Source organism: Rhinopithecus bieti, unplaced genomic scaffold (assembly GCF_001698545.2).
Source record: "Rhinopithecus bieti isolate Rb0 unplaced genomic scaffold, ASM169854v2 scaffold_3763, whole genome shotgun sequence".
Classification (NCBI taxonomy): domain Eukaryota; kingdom Metazoa; phylum Chordata; class Mammalia; order Primates; family Cercopithecidae; genus Rhinopithecus; species Rhinopithecus bieti.
Window position 1 is genome coordinate 843,060 of NW_016804379.1, and position 17,885 is coordinate 860,944.

The 17,885-nt window shown below is 41.6% G+C and overlaps 1 protein-coding gene across 2 annotated transcripts in view; it reads right to left on the bottom strand.

The window, feature by feature from the left end:
* Positions 1 to 12,774, bottom strand: part of TIPRL (TOR signaling pathway regulator) — a 23,048-nt gene extending 10,274 nt beyond the window's left edge. Inside the window, exons 1-3 of one of the 2 annotated variants that reach the window (XM_017867561.1) lie at positions 12,388 to 12,774; positions 7,077 to 7,256; positions 6,274 to 6,373 (exon numbers count right to left, since the gene is read on the bottom strand). In XM_017867561.1, coding sequence (XP_017723050.1) covers positions 6,274 to 6,373; positions 7,077 to 7,256; positions 12,388 to 12,491 — 384 coding nt within the window. In that variant the 5' untranslated portion in view covers positions 12,492 to 12,774. The other variant, XM_017867562.1, reaches the window with a different exon arrangement.
* Positions 12,775 to 17,885: the final 5,111 nt, after the last annotated feature.

Here is a 17,885-nt window from a genome sequence, read left to right on the forward strand (position 1 = left end):
CTATAGCTTCACAAAAAAAAGTAAAATTTATCATTTTAATGCAAATCATATTAAAATCAACTTCTGTTGTGACTATGAGAAAATTAATCACCTAAAAATCAGTCAGTGTGATGAACTACTACTATCATAGAAGGTCATAGAACTTTTGTGCTGTGAAAGCCACTTTTAGGACATTCATATGGAACTTAAAAAATATTTTTTCATTAGAATGTTAGATATTTGCTCAGCCTAACTCCCCAAAACCTACAGCAAAATAAAGTGCTTTAAATAAAGAGGTGAACAAGAACTTGTAGAGAAATTCTAAGGGAAACTCCTAGCATTGCAAAGATGCTTTGAATGAAGTTGGCAATTTTTCAATGTATTATTTTGTAGCTCTAAGACATGCACACACATAATCCAACAAAAATATCAACAATCCTAAGGCAGATAATATCAGTAGCTCATTAAACTCAAGTGTCTCCTGAGCAGCACCCAAGTATGAATTGTGATACCATTTTCTACCACATCTAATTTCACTACAAAATGCTCAGCTGTTTTATTCTTTGACAGGTTTACCATACACAAACACGACAATGCTTGTCAAACCATAGATATTTAGTAAATGTGGCTTTACTTGACAGTCATGATTAGGTCATTTGTTTGACTCATGGACAAAATTAGCAGATGGAGACTAATTTGAGATAACTAGATAAGAATCAGAAGAAAATTACAAAGGATGTTTACAACACTGCACAGATTTTGGGAGGAAATCTAAGGGAACATTAAGTGATGTAGGGGGAAAAGATGCCATGAAAAGGAAGTGGCAGTTTGTATATGATTTCCAGGAAGTAAAAAAATGTCCATAATTCTTCCATGGTCACTTAGAGATAACACTTAGCCCTAAGCAGTTTTAGTTCCAACTGTGTATGGAGCAGGTATAAGGCCACTCCTGAGGTGAAACTTGGGAGGGGAAGGGATTTGGAGTGTAGGGGCAGGGCATATAACCAGTCCCCTGCATCACAGGTGTAAGTTTATGATCTCGTTAAACAAAAGTTGGTCTGCCCACAAGGACTGCCTAAGGTTATACAACTTAAGTTAGTGTTAAATACACACACTTGTAAATTCCATCCTTTTTATTTGATTTTAGTTCAAAGGAACACATCTTTAAATCCTCCTTATAGATACTCCTGAGTCCCCCCCAAAATAATCATTATCTGAATTTTCTCATTAGTAAATTGCTTCATTAATGTTTCACGTACGCCTTCAGTAAGTGATTGATCAAAATGAATCTGTCAGTTTTTCCATTTACGTACTTATAAAATGTTTGAAAGAGAAAGTCAAAAAACAAAGCATGAGTTAGGGATATCATATTTAACTTATTTATGCTAATGTTTCCATTTGCAAGGCTAAGTATGTCTAAAACTTTATACTTTTCAGCTCTCTCTCTTCCTCAACTCCACATATCTCCTCTCTGAACCCAGGCATCTAAAAAAAAACAACAAAAAAATAATAACCAGCTAAATATAAAACATATGGGCTGGGCGCGGTGGCTCACGCCTGTAATCCCAGCACTTTGGGAGGCAAGGCAGCAGGATCACTTGAGGTCAGGGGTTTGAGACCAGCCTAGCCAATGTGGTGAAATCTCGTCTTTACTAAAAGTATAAAAATTAGCTGAACGTGGTAGCAGACACCTGTAATCCTAGCTACTCAGGAGGCTGAGGCAGGAGAATCGCTTGAACCTGCAGGGCAGAGGTTGCAGTGAGCTGAGATTACACCATTGCACTCCAGCCTGGGCGACAAGAGGGAAACTCTATCTCAAAAAAGTATATATACATATATGGAACAGTATTGGCAGAATAAGTAATCTAGACAAACCCTCTTGCTGAAGACAATTTAAAAAGCTGGCTGAAAAAAACCAAAAACTTCCTAAAAGCATCCAATGGCCAAGGCAGTATGGAGTTACTGGGCTGAGATCTGGAAAAAGACTGGAGCCCAGAAAAGTAAGTCTGTACTTGGCTGGCTTTTGCCCTGAGGCATAGCACTGGCTAATCCAGAGAAGAAGCTGGGCCCTGCTAGCTTTTGGTGCCATCGCTGCTCAGTGTTCACTAAGGGCAAGGACCCTGGAGAATTTCCTGCTTCCTCCCAAATCGGAGATGACACCCTAAAGAGCTATAGTAATTTCAGAGCATTTTTTTTTTTTGAGACAGAGTCTCGCTCTGTTGCCCAGGGTGGAGTGCAGTGGCACCATTTCAGTTCACTGCAACCTCTGGCTTCTGGGTTCAACCAATTCTTGTGCCTCAGCCTCCCAAGTAGCGAAGATTACAGGCACGTGCCATCATGCTTGGCTAATTTTTTTGTGTTTTCAGTAGAGACAGGGTTTTGCCATGTTGGCCAGGCTGGTCTCGAACTCCTGACCTCAGGTGTTCCGCCTGCCTCGGCCTCCCAAAGTGTTGGGATTCAGGTGTGAGTCACCATGCCCAGCCTCAGAGCTTCTTATCTGCAGGCCCAGTACACCTCAAACTCTGGTTCTAGACCAAGGCAGGCAAACTAAGACCTGTAGGTCAAATCTGCCCTGTTACCTATTTTTATGGGCTGCAAACTAATAATGGCTAAATAATTGGAGGAAAAAAATCAAAAGAAAAATATTTCATGACAAATAGAAATTATATGAAATTCAAATTTCACTGTCCATAAAGTTTTCTTAAAGCATAGCCATGCCCATTCATTTATATATTGTCTATGAGTGATGTAGACTATGATAGCACAGCTGAGTTGCTGCAACAGAGACCCTAAGGCCCACAAAGCCTAAAATATTTACGTCTGACTCTTTCCAGAAGAAGTTTGCAGAGCTCTGTCCTTGACTATGAATATTCTCAAGCGCCTGTCAGAACTAAACAAAATCCTCTCTGAAGAAAACATCATCATCCTAGAACTGAAACAAAAATAAAGAGGCAAATTAGAAGCCTAGATGTCATAACCCAGAACCAACTGAAATAAAAGACACCAGGGATTCCAGAGATAATTGAAATTATTAGGCCTTAGTCCATTTGGGCTGCTATTTAATATAATAATATACCATAGATAATACATCTACTTTTATTCTTGGTATTGCAATATTAACTTAGGTTCCCTAATACTTGATATACTATATTATCATAGTAACAGCTGCCATTTATTGAGATCTTACTGTAAAACACATACTGTTTCGAGATAGGGTGTCGCTCTGTCACCCAGGTTGGAGTGCAGTGGCACAATCACAGCTCACTGCAGCCTCGCCTTCCTAGGCTCAAGTGATTCTCCCACCTCAGCCTCCTGAGTAGCTGGGACTACAGACACGTGCCACCAGACCCAGCTAATTTTTCTACATTTTGTAGAGATGGGGTTTCACCATGTTGCCCAGGCTGGTCTCAAACTCCTGAGCTCAAGTGATCCATCTCAGCCTCCCAAAGTGCTGGGACTACAGGCATCAGCCACCACACCCAGCCTACGTACATAATTTTATTTCCTACTTCACAACTAGTATTACCCTAGCTTAACAAAGTGACTGAAACAAGGCTTAGTAAGACTAAATTACTTCTCCAACCTGGCAAATGATGGTGCTGGGATTTTGAACCCAGATCTGTGTTCTGCCACAGCCTCAGCTTATTATCACCAGTAAGTGGGTAATCACACTGACATTTATCAGCAACACTTCAGAACAAATCACATTATAGGCTGAAGTATCAATAGGAGAGTACTGAACAAATGCTTTTTGCCTTCTACTACTCTCACACTCTCTGTTTCTGCAGTTATGGTTCTCACTTGGTCACAGCTAACGCTGCTTCATAACCTCCAGGAGACTTTTCCTAAGTCAGTCCACAAACTAAGTCATCATCATTATTGTATGGGTTTAAAACAAGTTCCCATTTCCTCAATCCTGGCAATGAAATATCAAATGCTCTCAACAAAGTTTTTCAATTAGAAGAGAGGAAGGAGGAGAACACTAATCTACAGAGTAGTAATAAGAGACTGAAATAACCTTGCTCTCCCATTAGACTGTAAAGGAGGAATTTTTGTCTGCTCTGCTGTATGCAAGGCTCCTAGGATTAGTACCTGGCATAGAGCAAGAGCTCAAGAAATATCTGTTAAATGAATGAATGAGTTTTTTCCTGGAAGCACAGAAAAATAGTTAGAGCTTGGAATGTAGTAATGGCAGGCACTGAAGATAAGAATCATTAAGTCCCTGCTATCAACTTTTATCTTCATGAGACTAAAAATTTCTGCAGAGAAAAGGGGCCCAGACAAACACTATCTTCTTAACATTTCTGCCTAAGCACCAACGTATGATATCAGGTTTCCTTGTTTTGAGATGGAGTCTCACTCTGAAGCCCAGGTTGGAGCGCAGTGTCGCGATCTTGGCTCACTGCAACTCTGCCTCCTGGGTTCAAGCAATTCTCTTGCCTCAGCCTCCTGAGTCTCCAACTCCTGACTTCAGGTGATCTGCCTGCCTCAGCCTCCCAAAGTGCTGGGATTACAGGTGTGAGCCACTGCACCTAGATGACACAGGGTTTCCAATAGCTACTTTTAATATAAATATTTCAGGTTGCACTAAAATAAATTCATTCTATGTAATAGTCTGTGATATTTAGAGACATTCAACCTAAACCAAATTTGCTTTATTTTATTTATTGTTTTTTTGAGATGGAGCCTTTCTCTGTTGTCCAGGCTGGAGTGCAGTGGTGTGATCTCAGATCACTGCAACCTCCACCTCCTGGGTTCAAGTGATTCTCCTGCCTCAGCCTCCAAAGTAGCTGGGATCACAGGCACACGCCACCATGCCTGGCTAATTTTTACATTTTTAGTAGAGGTGGGGTCTCACTATGTTGGCCAAGCTGGTCTCGAACTCCTGACCTCAAGTAATCTGCCTGTCTTGGCCTCCCAAAGTCCTGGGATTACAGGCATGAGCCACTACGCCTGGCCCAAATTTACTTCATTTTAGTCATACTATAAGATTTCAAAATACAGCTAACTTCACGACATAAGACCTACCAATTCCATCTTCCTAGTGTTATTTACCACAAATCTCTCTCTCTCTCTCTCTTTTTTTTTTTTTTTTTTTTTGAAATGGGAGTCTCACTCTGTCACCCAGGCTGGAGTGCAATTATGCGATCTTGGCTGGCTGCAACCTCCGCCTCCAGGGTTCAAGCAATTCTCCTGCCTCAGCCTCCCGATTAGCTGGGACTATAGGCGCACTCCACCATGCCAGGCTAATTTTTGTGTTTTTAGTAGAGACAGGGTTTCACCATGTCGGCCAGGCTGGTGTTGAACTCCTGACCTCATGATCCACCCATCTTGGCCTCCCAAAGTGCTGGGATTACAGGTGTGAGCCACAGAACCTGGCCAAATCTCTTCTTCCTTTTTTTTTTTTTTTGAGACAGAGTCTCACTCTATCACCCAGGTTGGAGTGCAATGGCGCAATCTCGGCTCACTGCAACCTCCACCTCCCGGGTTCAAGCAATTCTCCTCCTTTAGCCTCCTGAGTAGCTGGTATTACAGGCATGCGCCACCACACCCAGCTAATTTTTGTATTTTTAATAGAGAAGGGATTTCACCATGTTGGTCAGGCTAGTCTCAAACTCCTGACCTCATGATCCGCCTGCCTTGGCCTCTCAAAGTGCTGGGATTACAGGTGTGAGCCACTGTGCCTGGCCCGAATCTCTTTGCAAGCAGGGCTTACACAGACAGGACTTAATACGAATATAGAGCTTTAGAATTTATTGAGAGCTTCCCATAAATTATTTCACATCAGAACTCTGAGGTAGACATTTCTGTTTACCCAATTTATTGATAAAACTGAGACTCAAGTAACTTACCTAAAGTCATTTCAGGTTCATACGCAACGGCAGTCAGGGCATAAACCTACTTTGTCTAACCAGAAGTTCTTTTTGCCCATATATTTGTTAATCTATAAACTTGTAAGCTACTAGCTAGCAGGTTCTGTCTAAATCACGTAATACATTACCAAGGCCCAAAATACATTTTAGTGTTTCTTGATAGTGATAATGATAACAATATGGCAGTCTGCCATTGCCAGCAACTACAGTTTTAAAAATAAATTTTTACATTAAGGCCATCTTTTATTTTCTGCTGATAAGTCAAGAAGCAAAACCCCCTCACATTACGTTCTGAGGGATGCCACAACAGAAAACAAGGACGATAAAAGTAGTTGCAAAAAATAACCCGTTACTAGAAAGTTCTAATGCTCAGACTGTCCAAGACAATTAATGACTCATAAAAGAAAAAAGTAAGATTTACCTTTAACTTAAGAGATTCTCCAAGTAAGGTTCCCTTATAATCTGTTGTATAGGTCCAATCGTATGGTTTAATAACCTCCTTGGAGTGTTCACCCTCCGTCCTCAAATACCAAAATGAGAAGGATCAGATTCAGTGATGCAGAATAGAGATTATCTGTATTTATATATCACATCCAATTATATTCTACAATAACATAAAATATCCTATTAAATATATACACTTGTTATAATTCACCAGTACAAGGTTTTCTTCGTTTTCTACATTTATTGTTCTTTAACTTGTCACGTACTGATGTAGTCTTTTCAGTTAGTCTGTACACTGCCTGAGGACATGGTTTAAAGGTTTATACTTCTTTGTATCATCTAAGGTACTTAGTACATATTAGGCACAAAGTAAATAATTGCTGATTTGACTATCAAAGAAAAACATGCTGTCTTCATTTCAATGCTTCTCAAATAGGATATTTATTAAGCATATCATAAGTAAACATTTTTCTTGAAAAACAGGAACATTAAATATAGCCTACTGCCTCTTCAATAAGGAACGCTGAAGAATTGAAAAAGTACATAGCTCAGCTCAGTTGTAATTCACTTTAACAAGTATTCAAGCAGTGGGGTAATTAACTTCCATTTTATGTCTGAGAAAATGAATTCTAGAATGATACAACTCTCGTGTTTAATAATACCAGTTCTTCATTCTAACAACACATTACTGAATATTTTTACTGAATATTTTTTCAAGTCTTTTCACTTTTGTTTAACCTAATTATCTTTTTTGTTTAACCTAACTGACCAGATTCTCACCTGCTTTCTTGCCACTCTTCAGCACAGGCCACTTTAAGCATTCCTTGGTAGTTGTTTACACATCTTAATGCATCTGTAGCATTGAACTCAATTCCAAAGCCAGAGCCATGCTGGATTCTTAAAACATTGTCTCCAAACATCATTTCAGGGAGAGATGGCATATGTAATTCATCGGCTAATCTATACATAACCAAAAGTCAGGTGAGATAATTTTATATCACTGTTGGCATTTTTGTTTCTTTTCCATCCCAAGAGAATTCTTCCTACATTGCTGAATGAGTTACACAGCATATGATTTAATCAATATGATATATTTGCAAGGTCTACAAAATGCTTTCTTCATCCATTCTTTCATCATCATATCTTATGGCACTGTACTAGGTATTGGGCTAAATAAGATAATATATAAACACAGATATAATAGCTTATTATATTACTATAATATATAGCACACAGATATTACTATAATATATATCATGAAGGTATGAAGAAAAGATAGCAAAGCAATTAAAGATACTGTCCCTTGTAGGAAAATAATTTTTCCACTAAAATTTTCAATTGTTATAAGTTTCAAAAAGTGGTGATGAAAAAAGCAAAAGCACCTGACACTGATGAGGGAATCTACCACTTGCCTATTCAGACTTTCAGAAGGATTGTGTCAATTTACATTTCACCCTGGTGCAACAATCAAGCAAAAAATAACAGGAATTTAATAAAATCTACACACTTTGACCCAAAGTATCAGTTTTAGGATATCTGTACTAAAGAACAATTCCAAGTACAGAAAAAAACTATACACATTAATACTTATAATGATTTTACTTATAATCGTGAAAAAGAAATACTCTGAATGTTTCATTATAAAGCAATAAATGATTATGCAAACCAAAGTATATCCATATGATGAAATATTACGGAACCATTACAAATGTTTAAAGAGAGAATATAATAAAATGGAAAAATGCTTATGATAAAATAGTATGATCAAAATGCGTATGATAAACAAGACCTATGGCCATGCAAGGCAAGGATTAAGTCATGCCCTACAAACCATAAAATTTCGTTAAATGGTTTTTTATATGCAATGGTATAATGTGCCTTACTCTCCAAACTGACTGGTATAGCATCACAAGACAGATAGCAGACCCCCTTTTCTTAAGCATTCCTTTCTACTGACTTCAAGTCTTTAAACAAAGCTTAACACTGTTTTTTGTTTGTTTGTTTGTTTTTGAGACAAGGTCTTACTCTGTCACCCTAGGTTGGAGTGCAGTGGCACTATCTTGGCTCACTGAAACCTCCACCTCCCAGGTTCAAGTGATTCTCTTGCCTCAGCCTCCCTAGTAGCTGGGATTACAGGCACCCGCCACCGTGCTCGGCTAAGTTTTGTATTTTTAGTAGAGACTATTTTGGATAATCTTGAACTCCTGACCTCAGGTGATCCGCCCGCTGCAGCCTCCCAAAGTGCTGTATACACATTGTATATTTTTTACATCTATATGTGTATTTCTGTATGTACATATCAGTGATCTAACTTTTTGAGGTGCAGGTCTTCAGGATGATACCTAACAATATTAACTTTCATCATAATTTTAAGTAAAATTTATTCTTTGTTATTAGGAGATAGAAAATATTAAATACTTAAAAGATTAGATATAATAAACTGTAATTGGAATATATATTACATAAGATTCCATAAAATAAGTTTTAACTTGAATAATGCATACCAAATGTGAAATAATACGTGAGTCTGTGGGTTCTACCCAATATATCTGGAAAAATCTGGCAGTCCTATAAAATATTTCACTCATACATGTAAAAGAATCACTGTTACTAATTTACAGTCCTTCAATGTTCTAAATATAGAGTTTCTTAAACACAGGTCAAAATGCCCTATTTCTTTTTTCTTTTTTTTTTTGAGATGGAGTCTTGCTCTGTTGCCCAGGCTGGAGTGCAATGGCATGATCTCGGCTCACTGCAACCTCTGCCTCCCGGATTCAAGCAATCCTCCTGTCTCAGTCCCTCTAGTAGCTGGGATTACAGGCACGTGTCACCACGCCCAGCTAATTTTTGTATTTTTAGTAGAGACGGGGTTTCACCATGTTGGCCAGACTGGTCTCAAACTCCTGACCTCAGGTGATCCACCTGCCTTGGCCTCCCAAAGTGTTGGGATTACAGGCGTGAGCCACCGTGCCAGGCCTGAAAATGCCCTATTCCTAACATCAAGTTTCCCTCTTAAAAACAGGTATAACCAGTTATAAGGAGAGAAGACAGGAACCTCCTGTGGTTTTAAGGTGCCTTAAATATTCATTAAAGGGAGTTTCTTTAATCCAATATTTTACCCAATCAATTTATTTAGCACCTTAGCGGTTTTTACAATCTATGGTAATGCATCACAGAAAAATTTAGGATTGGTGAGGGTAAGTCTTCCTTTTGTCATGTAAAAAAGGCAGTTTATTTTTTTTTCGGGGGGAGGGATGGAGTCTCACTCTATCATCCAAGCTGGAGTGCAGTGGCACAATCTCAGCTCACTGCAACCACCACTTCCCGAGTTCAAGTGATTCTCATGCCTCAGCCTCCAGAGTAGCTGGGAGTACGGGCCTGCACCACCACTCCCGGATAATTTTTTTTTTTATTTCTAGTAGAGGCGGGGTTACACCATGTTGCCCAGGCAAGTCTTGAACTCCTGACCTCAGGTGATCCGCCCGCCGCGGCTCCCAAAGTGCTGGGATTACAGGCGTGAGTCGCCGCGCCCAGCCTCAGGCAAATTTATTTTTTAAATAATACATAAGGAGATTATAGATATGGAATTTTATTCCCTTAAAACTCTCCATGCATACAGCCATCTCTGGAGAATCTGTAAGTAAATTACATGCGGGACCCAGTTTGAAGCTGACTGCTTTATATATAACTATATATTGTATTATGTTGGTGCAAAAGTAATTGTGGTTTTTAATTGCAAAACCGGAATTACTTTTGCACCCATCAGCAATTTCTCACAGAAAGTTATACGGGGAGGAGGTGGCTCATGCCTGTAATCCCAGCACTTTGGGAGGCCAAGGGCAGGTAGACCATCTGAGGTCAGGAGCTCAAGACCACCCTGACCAACATGGTGAAACCCCATCTCTACTAAAAACACAAAATTAGCCGGGCATGGTGATACATGCCTGTAATCCCAGCTACTTGGGAGGCTGGTCAGGAGAATCGCTTGAACCCAAGAGGTGGAGGCTGCAGTGAGCCGAGATAGCACCATTGCACTCCAGCCTGGGCAACAAGAGCAAAACTCCTCTCAAAAAAAAAAGAAAAGAAAAGAAAATTAAAATAAATAAATCAATAAAATACAAAATTAGCCAGGTATGTTGGCATGCGCCTGTAGTCCCAGCTACCAGCGAGGTTAAGGCAGGAGAACCACTTTAACCTGGAAGGTGGAGGCTGCAGTGAGCTGAGACTGCACCACTGCACTCTAGCCCGGGCCACAGAGTGAGGCTGTCTCAAAAATAAAAACAAAATAAAAAGTAAATAAAAGTTATACAAGGCTAGGCACAGTGGCTCACGCCTGTAATCCCGGCACTTTGGGAGGGCGAGGCAGGTGGATCACCTGAGATCCGGAGTTCAAGACCAACCTGACCAACGTGGAGAAACTCCCGTCTCTATTAAAAATCAAAAAAAAAAAAAAAAAAAAAAAAAAAAGTTATAAAAGAAAGAAAGTTTATTATTTTAGGAGAGAAAAACTCAAAAAAAAATTCATTTTGGTGGTGGGATGAAGGGAAATTTTTTCCTTTGTTTTTCTGTATTTTCCTAATTTTTTTCAGTGAGTCTACTAGAATATCACCGCTTATTTTCTTAGGAAGCAAGCATCGTTTCATGACTTTCCTCTCTTCCTTGGTCACTCTCTCTGCTCAAATCTTAAAATGCAAGTGCTCACTTAGGGTTCTATTTTATGACCTTTTCCTCTGGATGACTTCTAGATACCTTAATTCATTCCCAAAGCTCCAGGTACCAAATATAAGCAGATAATTCCCAAACTTAAACGTCATCTTTTTTGAGCTCCAAGATAAATATATCTAAATGCCTACTAAACATCTCCACTCTATGACCTATACTCACCTCACATTTCAGTAAACTAGACTCATCCTCTATCCAACACCCAGCCCCCATCTGCTCCTCCTCCTCCTATGCTTCTCATCTTGTTCAAAGGCAATACAACAATCCAAGCCAGAGATCTTGTCATTAGAAGAGTTATTAGATCTTGACTCTTCCTTTATTTCCCCTCCCATCAACTGGCCATCCCAGGGACTTAATCTTTTAAAACCTATCTTCTCTCTTACTAACTGGTCTCCTTCCCATCCCTGCGGACCAGCAATCCAGCCTCAACATGGCCTCCAGAGAAATCTTTCAGAGCCTACATTTGATAATGCAGCTCCTTCGGATAAAATTACACCCAGTGGTTGTTAGAGAAAATTGAAAACTCCTTAGCCGGGCATAAAAATTCCCTCAGTATCTTGATTCCCCTGGGGCCTACCTCTCATTTCTCACAACACCCTCTATGGTACCTTACACTCCAATCACACGGACACAGATCTTTAAACACATCATAGCTTTCACTCTCCCGGAGCCTCCGGCTTTTCAGGCGTCCCCTGATTCCCCTAAATTTTGTCAAGATTCAGCCCAGGCATCAAAAACGCATCACAACTCACTCTGCTTGACCTGGTGGCATGCACCTATCCACAGTCCCCAGCAACGATTTTATCAAGATTCAGTTCAGGCATCCCAATTTCCTAGGTGGTTCGAGTCCCTAAAAGACCTCAAATCATTCCGTGTATATATCTTCATTACATTTATTCACGCTGTAATATAATTGTCTGTCTCTCTCACGAGACTGTGAATTGAGGCGCACGCTGTCTTTTACATTTCCTATCTCAAGCGCCAGGCACAGCACCTGACGTGCCAAAAACCAAACTTATAAATCATCCCCGTTATTAACCCCTAAGAAAACAGGCAACAACCACCCAGAAAGGTGGTGCAGGCTGAGGCAGGAGGAGACGTTTGGTGAGGGGAACGTCCACCAGGACAGCCACACTCTACTCAAACCCAGGCGGAGTGACAGTTCACGAAAGCAGCTCCTGGCGATCCCCAACCAAAGGGTCCGGAAGTGTGACTGGATTATTTATCGAAGTTGTCAATCAAAAGTCCGGTCCGGAGGGACAGAACCTCCGCCTCAGGGGAAAAGGGAGGGGCTGCACGGAGTTCGCCCTGCCTCCCTCCCTAGGCCAGCAACCGGCCAGCGCCCAGACCCCGTGCCCCGAAGCCTCACTTCTCCACATCTGCCGACTTCATGATGTGGGTCTTGGACGCCGTCAGCTTCCAGGGCCCGAAGCAGAAATCCCGGTGGCTGCTCTGGAAGCCGTGGATCATCATGGCTGAGGCAGGACCCGCAGAGGCCGCAAGAAATAGGCTGAAGCAGCGGCGGCGGCGAACACCGGTTCCCCCGCCTTCCTCCGGCCCAGCCTCCTAGGCTGTCGAGCCGTTACCATGCCCGGCCCCGCCCCCTGCCGGCCGACCCGGACGCTGGCTCTGCTTCCCGTCTTCTTCTCCGCCCCTTTGCTTTTTGCTTCCGGGACTAGTTGCTGTGGTTGCGTGACCCACGTCTTACGTTACGACGCTCCGGAAAAAAGGAAAAAGCAGAAAGTCTGAGGGGAGGCACTTGGGTTGCAGAAGGTGTGGTTAGGACCGCACGGCCCTCGTGAACTCGTTGGGTGACGTCATCTCGAAGGATTGTAGGGACTGCCAGGGAAGGGGAGGACGGCTCTCACTTGATCCTTACAGACCTCAAAGCAGTGTAATTATCTCGTGTGTTAGTGAATCGTGTTACAGAGGAAATTTTTCTGTTTTGAGGTCAAAAAGGAAGTAATCCCACAGAGTTTAGGAAATCTAGCACCAACAAGATTTAGAAGTGGCCATCTAGCCACTCTTGACTATGACCAACTCCTATCAAAACTGTATCCTCGTAGATATGCCAAGACTTCCATGGTCTACTTGCCATGTAGGCACCCAGTGTAGTGGAAACAACACAGCCTACTTCGTGCTAAATCTGCTTTTGCAACACTATTGTGTGAATCCTTGGGCAAACCGCTTATCTAACGATTTTAGGCTTGAGTTGCCTCAAAATGAGATGATTTTGTTAATGGAAAAAAAAAACTCTGTAAAAAGTTTTAAAGAGATTTATTCTCAACCAATATGAGTCACCATGGCTCGCGGAATAGTCCCAACAGGTCCTGAGAAAGAGCATCCGAAGCGGTGGCGTTACTGTTTGTTTTACACATTTTAGGGAGTTGGGAATTGCTGGTAAAGTAAGTCAATATATGGAAGATATACATTGGTTCAGGCTAAGGAAGTGGGATGTCTTGAAGGAGAAGCTTACAGATCATAAGTGGATTGAAAGATTTTCTGATAAGCAATTTGCTGAAAGATTTAAGCTTTGGTCAGGCGAGGTGGCTCCTGCCTATAATCCCAGCATCTTGGGAGGCCTAGGTGGGAAGATTGCTTGAGTTCAGAAATCTGAGACCAGCGTGGGCAACATAGTGAGGCCTCATTTCTACAAACCATTTTAATTAACTGTGTATGATGGCATCTGCCTGTAATCCCAGGCTACTTGAGAGGCTGAGGTGGGAGGATCTTGAGCCCCAGAGGCTGCATTGAGCCATGATCATGCCACAGCACTCATGCCTGGGTGAGCAAGACCCTGTCTCAAAAACAAACAAAAACAAAAACACAGGCCAGGTGCAGTGGCTGAAGCCTGTAATCCCAGCACTTTGGGAGGCCAAGGCGGGTGGATCACCCGAGGTCAGGAGTTCAAGACCAGCCTGGCCAACATGGTAAAAGCCCGTCTCTACTGAAAATACAAAACTTGGCTGAGCACAGTGGTGGATGCCTGTAATCCCAGCTAGTAGGGAGGCTGAGGCAGGAGAATCACTTGAACCCGGGAGGCAGAAGTTGCAGTGAGCTGAGATGGTGCCACTGCACTCCAGCCTGGGCGACAGAGTAAGACCTTGTCTCAAAAACAAACAAAAAACAGTGTTAAGCTTTGTCTAAAGACTTGAAGTCAGTAGAAGGGAATACTTAAGAAAAGGGAGTCTGCTATCTGTCATGTGATGCTACACCAGTCAGGTTGGAAAGTAAGGCACATTATACCATTGCACATAAAAAAACATTTAATGAGATTTTATGGTTTGTAGGGCAGGACTTAATCCTTGCCTTGCATGGCCATAGGTCTTGTTTGTTTGTATTTATTTATTTCTTTTGAGACGGAGTCTCACTCTGTAGTGCAGTGGCATGATCTCAGCTCACTGCAACCTCCATCTCCCTGGTTCAAGCAATTCAGCCTCCCAAGTAACTGGGACTACAGGCACGCATCATCTCACCCAGCTAATTTTTGTATTTTTAGTAGAGATGGGGTTTCACCATATTGGCCAGGCTGGTCTCGAGCTCCTGACCTCGTGATCCACCTGCCTCAGCTTCCCACAGTGCTGGGATTACAGGCGTAAGCCACTGCACCCAGCCTAGGTCTTGTTTATAGTATGGTATCATATTGCTACAGAGTGTTTTGTCAGTCTTATAATCTCTAGTTTAACCTTAATGTTGGTCAGTTGTGCCTCAACTCTAAAAGGGAGAAGGTATAGAGGTGTGTCTGACCTCTCTTCCCATCTTGGCCTGGAATTCAGTTTTTAAGGTTTTCCTGAGGTTCCCTTGGCCAAGACTGGGTCTTGTTTTCTATCTAAAATTTCTTTTATTAAAAAAAAAATATTTTAATTTTATGGTACATAATAGACATATTTATGGGGTATATGAGATATTTTGATACAGGCAAGCAATGTGTAACAATCACATCAGGGTGAATGGGATATTCATCACCTTAGACATTTATTATATTTTTGTGTTGCAAACATTCTAATTATACTCTTTTAGTAATTTTTTTTTTTTTGAGACGGAGTCTCGCTCTGTTTCCCAGGCTGGAGTGCAATGGCGTGATCTTGGCTCACTGCAACCTTTGCCTCCTGAGTTCAAGCGATTCTCCTGCCTCAGCCTCCTGAGTAGCTGGGATTACAGGCACGCACCACCATGCGTGGCTAATTTTTGTGTTTTTAGTAGAGATGGGGTTTCATCATGTTGGTCAGGCAGGTATCGAACTCCTGACCTTGTGATCCACCCGCCTTGACCTCCCAAAGTGCTGGGATTACATGTGTACAATAAGTTATTGTTGCCTGTAGTCACCCTATTGTGCTATTTTTATTCATTCTGTCTAACTATATTTTTGTACCCATTAACCATTTCTGCCCCTCTTCTGCCCCTCTCTACTACCCTTCCTAGCCTCTGGTAACCATCATTTTACTCTCTATCTCCATGAGTTCAATTGTTTTAATTTTTAGCTCCCATAAATGAGAGAGAATGTGTAAAGTTTTTCTGTGCCTGGCTTATTTCACTTAACATAATGTCCTCCAGTTCCATCCATGTTGTTGCAAATGACAGGATCTCATTCTTTTTTGTGACCGAATAGTCCTTCATTCCATATATGTACCACATTTTCTTTTTTCTTTCTTTTTTTTGAGATGGAGTCTCACTCTGTTGCCCAGGCTGGACTGGTGCAGTGGCGCAATCTTGGCTCACTGCAACCTCCGCTTCCTGGGTTCAAGCGATTCTCCTGCCTCAGTCTCCCTTAGTAGCTGGGATTACAGGTGCCCGCCACCATGCCCAGCTAATTTTTGTATTTTTAGTAGAGACAGGGTTTCACCATCTTGGCCAGGCTGGTCTCAAGCTCCTGACCTTGTGATCCACCTGCCTCGGCCTCCCAAAGTGCTGGGATTATAGGCATGAGCCACCGCTCCCAGCCTGTACCACATTTACTTTATCCGTTTGTCTGTTAGTATACACTCAAGTTCCTTCCAAATCTTGGCTATTGTGAATGGTGCTGCAGCAAACATGAGAGTACAGGTATCTCTTCAATATACTGATTTCCTTTCTTTTGAGTATATCCCTAGCAGTAGGACTGCTGGATCATAGGGTACTTCTATTTTTAGGTTTTTTTGGGTTTTGTTGTTTTTTTTCTTAACAGACAGGGTCTAGCTCTGTTGCTTAGTCTGAAGTGCAGTGGCATGGTCATAGCTGTCTGCAGCCTTGACTCCCTTGGCTCAGGCAGTCCTCCCACCTCTGCTTCCCTAGTAGCTGGGACTACAGGCACCACTGTGCCTGGCTAATTTTTGTTTTATTTTTTGTAGAGATGAGATCTCGCTATGTTGCCCAGGCTGGTCTCAAATTCCTGGGCTCTAGTGATCCTCCTGCCTCAGTCTTCCAAAGTGATGGGGTTACAGACATGATTGACCACACCCAGCCCATTTTTAGTTTTTTAAGGAATCTCCATACTGTTATCCATAGTAAATGTACTAATTTTTTTTTTTTTTTTTTTTTTTTTTTTTTGAGACAGAGTCTTGCTCTGTCGCCCAGGCTGGAGTGCAGTGGCCGGATCTCAGCTCACTGCAAGCTCCACCTCCCGGGTTCAGGCCATTCTCCTGCCTCAGCCTCCCGAGTAGCTGGGACTACAGGCACTTGCCACCTCGCCCGGCTAGTTTTTTTGTATTTTTTAGTAGAGACGGGGTTTCACCATGTTAGCCAGGATGGTCTCGATCTCCTGACCTCGTGATCTGCCTGTCTCGGCCTCCCAAAGTGCTGGGATTACAGGCTTGAGCCACCGCGCCCGGCCAATGTACTAATTTATCATCTAAAATTTCAGCTGCTTCTAAATAGGGTAACAGACCACTAATTTACATAATCAGTCATTTACATCTTACTCTAAGTCATGTTTTAATACAGTTTTCTATGAACTGGCCTTGATAGAGAAGTACCATGCCACCATTTCCAGAACTGAGGACTCAGGGCTTTCCTACCTACCTTCCCAGAACACTTGTCTCTTTTCAAAATTTTTCCAGACACTATATTATGAACACGTCCTCTAACAGGCATATTTTTATTTAAATATAAAATCTAACAAACCAGTTTATGACCTCCAGTCCAACAATTTATTACAGGACTCTAAGACTATAATTCTTTGATGACACAAAGAAGTAAATCTCTAAAGGTACAATTTCAAGCACACACACATTACAGAGATATCTGGGTATTGGTGGGTATTTTCAGAGCACATGCAAGTACCATCATGCATCAACTATCTGTTTTATAAAACTGATTGTTGGGATGGAATAACATCTGGGATTTGATGGAGGGAAGGAATTCATTTTCAGCTAAATTGGGAAAAGGATGTAAGAGCCACTGTATTCAACCATCTACTATTCAAGTTGGTCAAGATTCAGTGCTGAGAACAACCAACTAACCAGTTGGTTATTAATGAGTTATTATAAAAACTTTATGCATTCAACAAACATTTTTTGGCAACTACTATGGTGCTAGAAACTGTTTCAGGTACAGTTTATAAGGACACAGGAATGAATAAAAAAGGTAAGATCCCTTTCATCTTGGAACACGCACTGTAATATAGAAGATAGGTAATAAGTAAACAAAACTTATGATTTCAGATTTTGACAGATTTTGTGCAGAACATTAACAAATTAAGTGGAGAGGGCAAGAATATGGGGAGTGGGGAACAGACTAGTAAAGACAGAGTGATCAAAAGAGCCCTTTCTTTGGAGTTTACACTCAAGCAGGGATCTGCTGGTAAGAAGGAAAATCCACAAGAAAATCTGGAGGAAGAACATTCCAGGCAGAGGTAGCATCAGGTCCAGTGGAGGCAATGGGTTTGTCCCA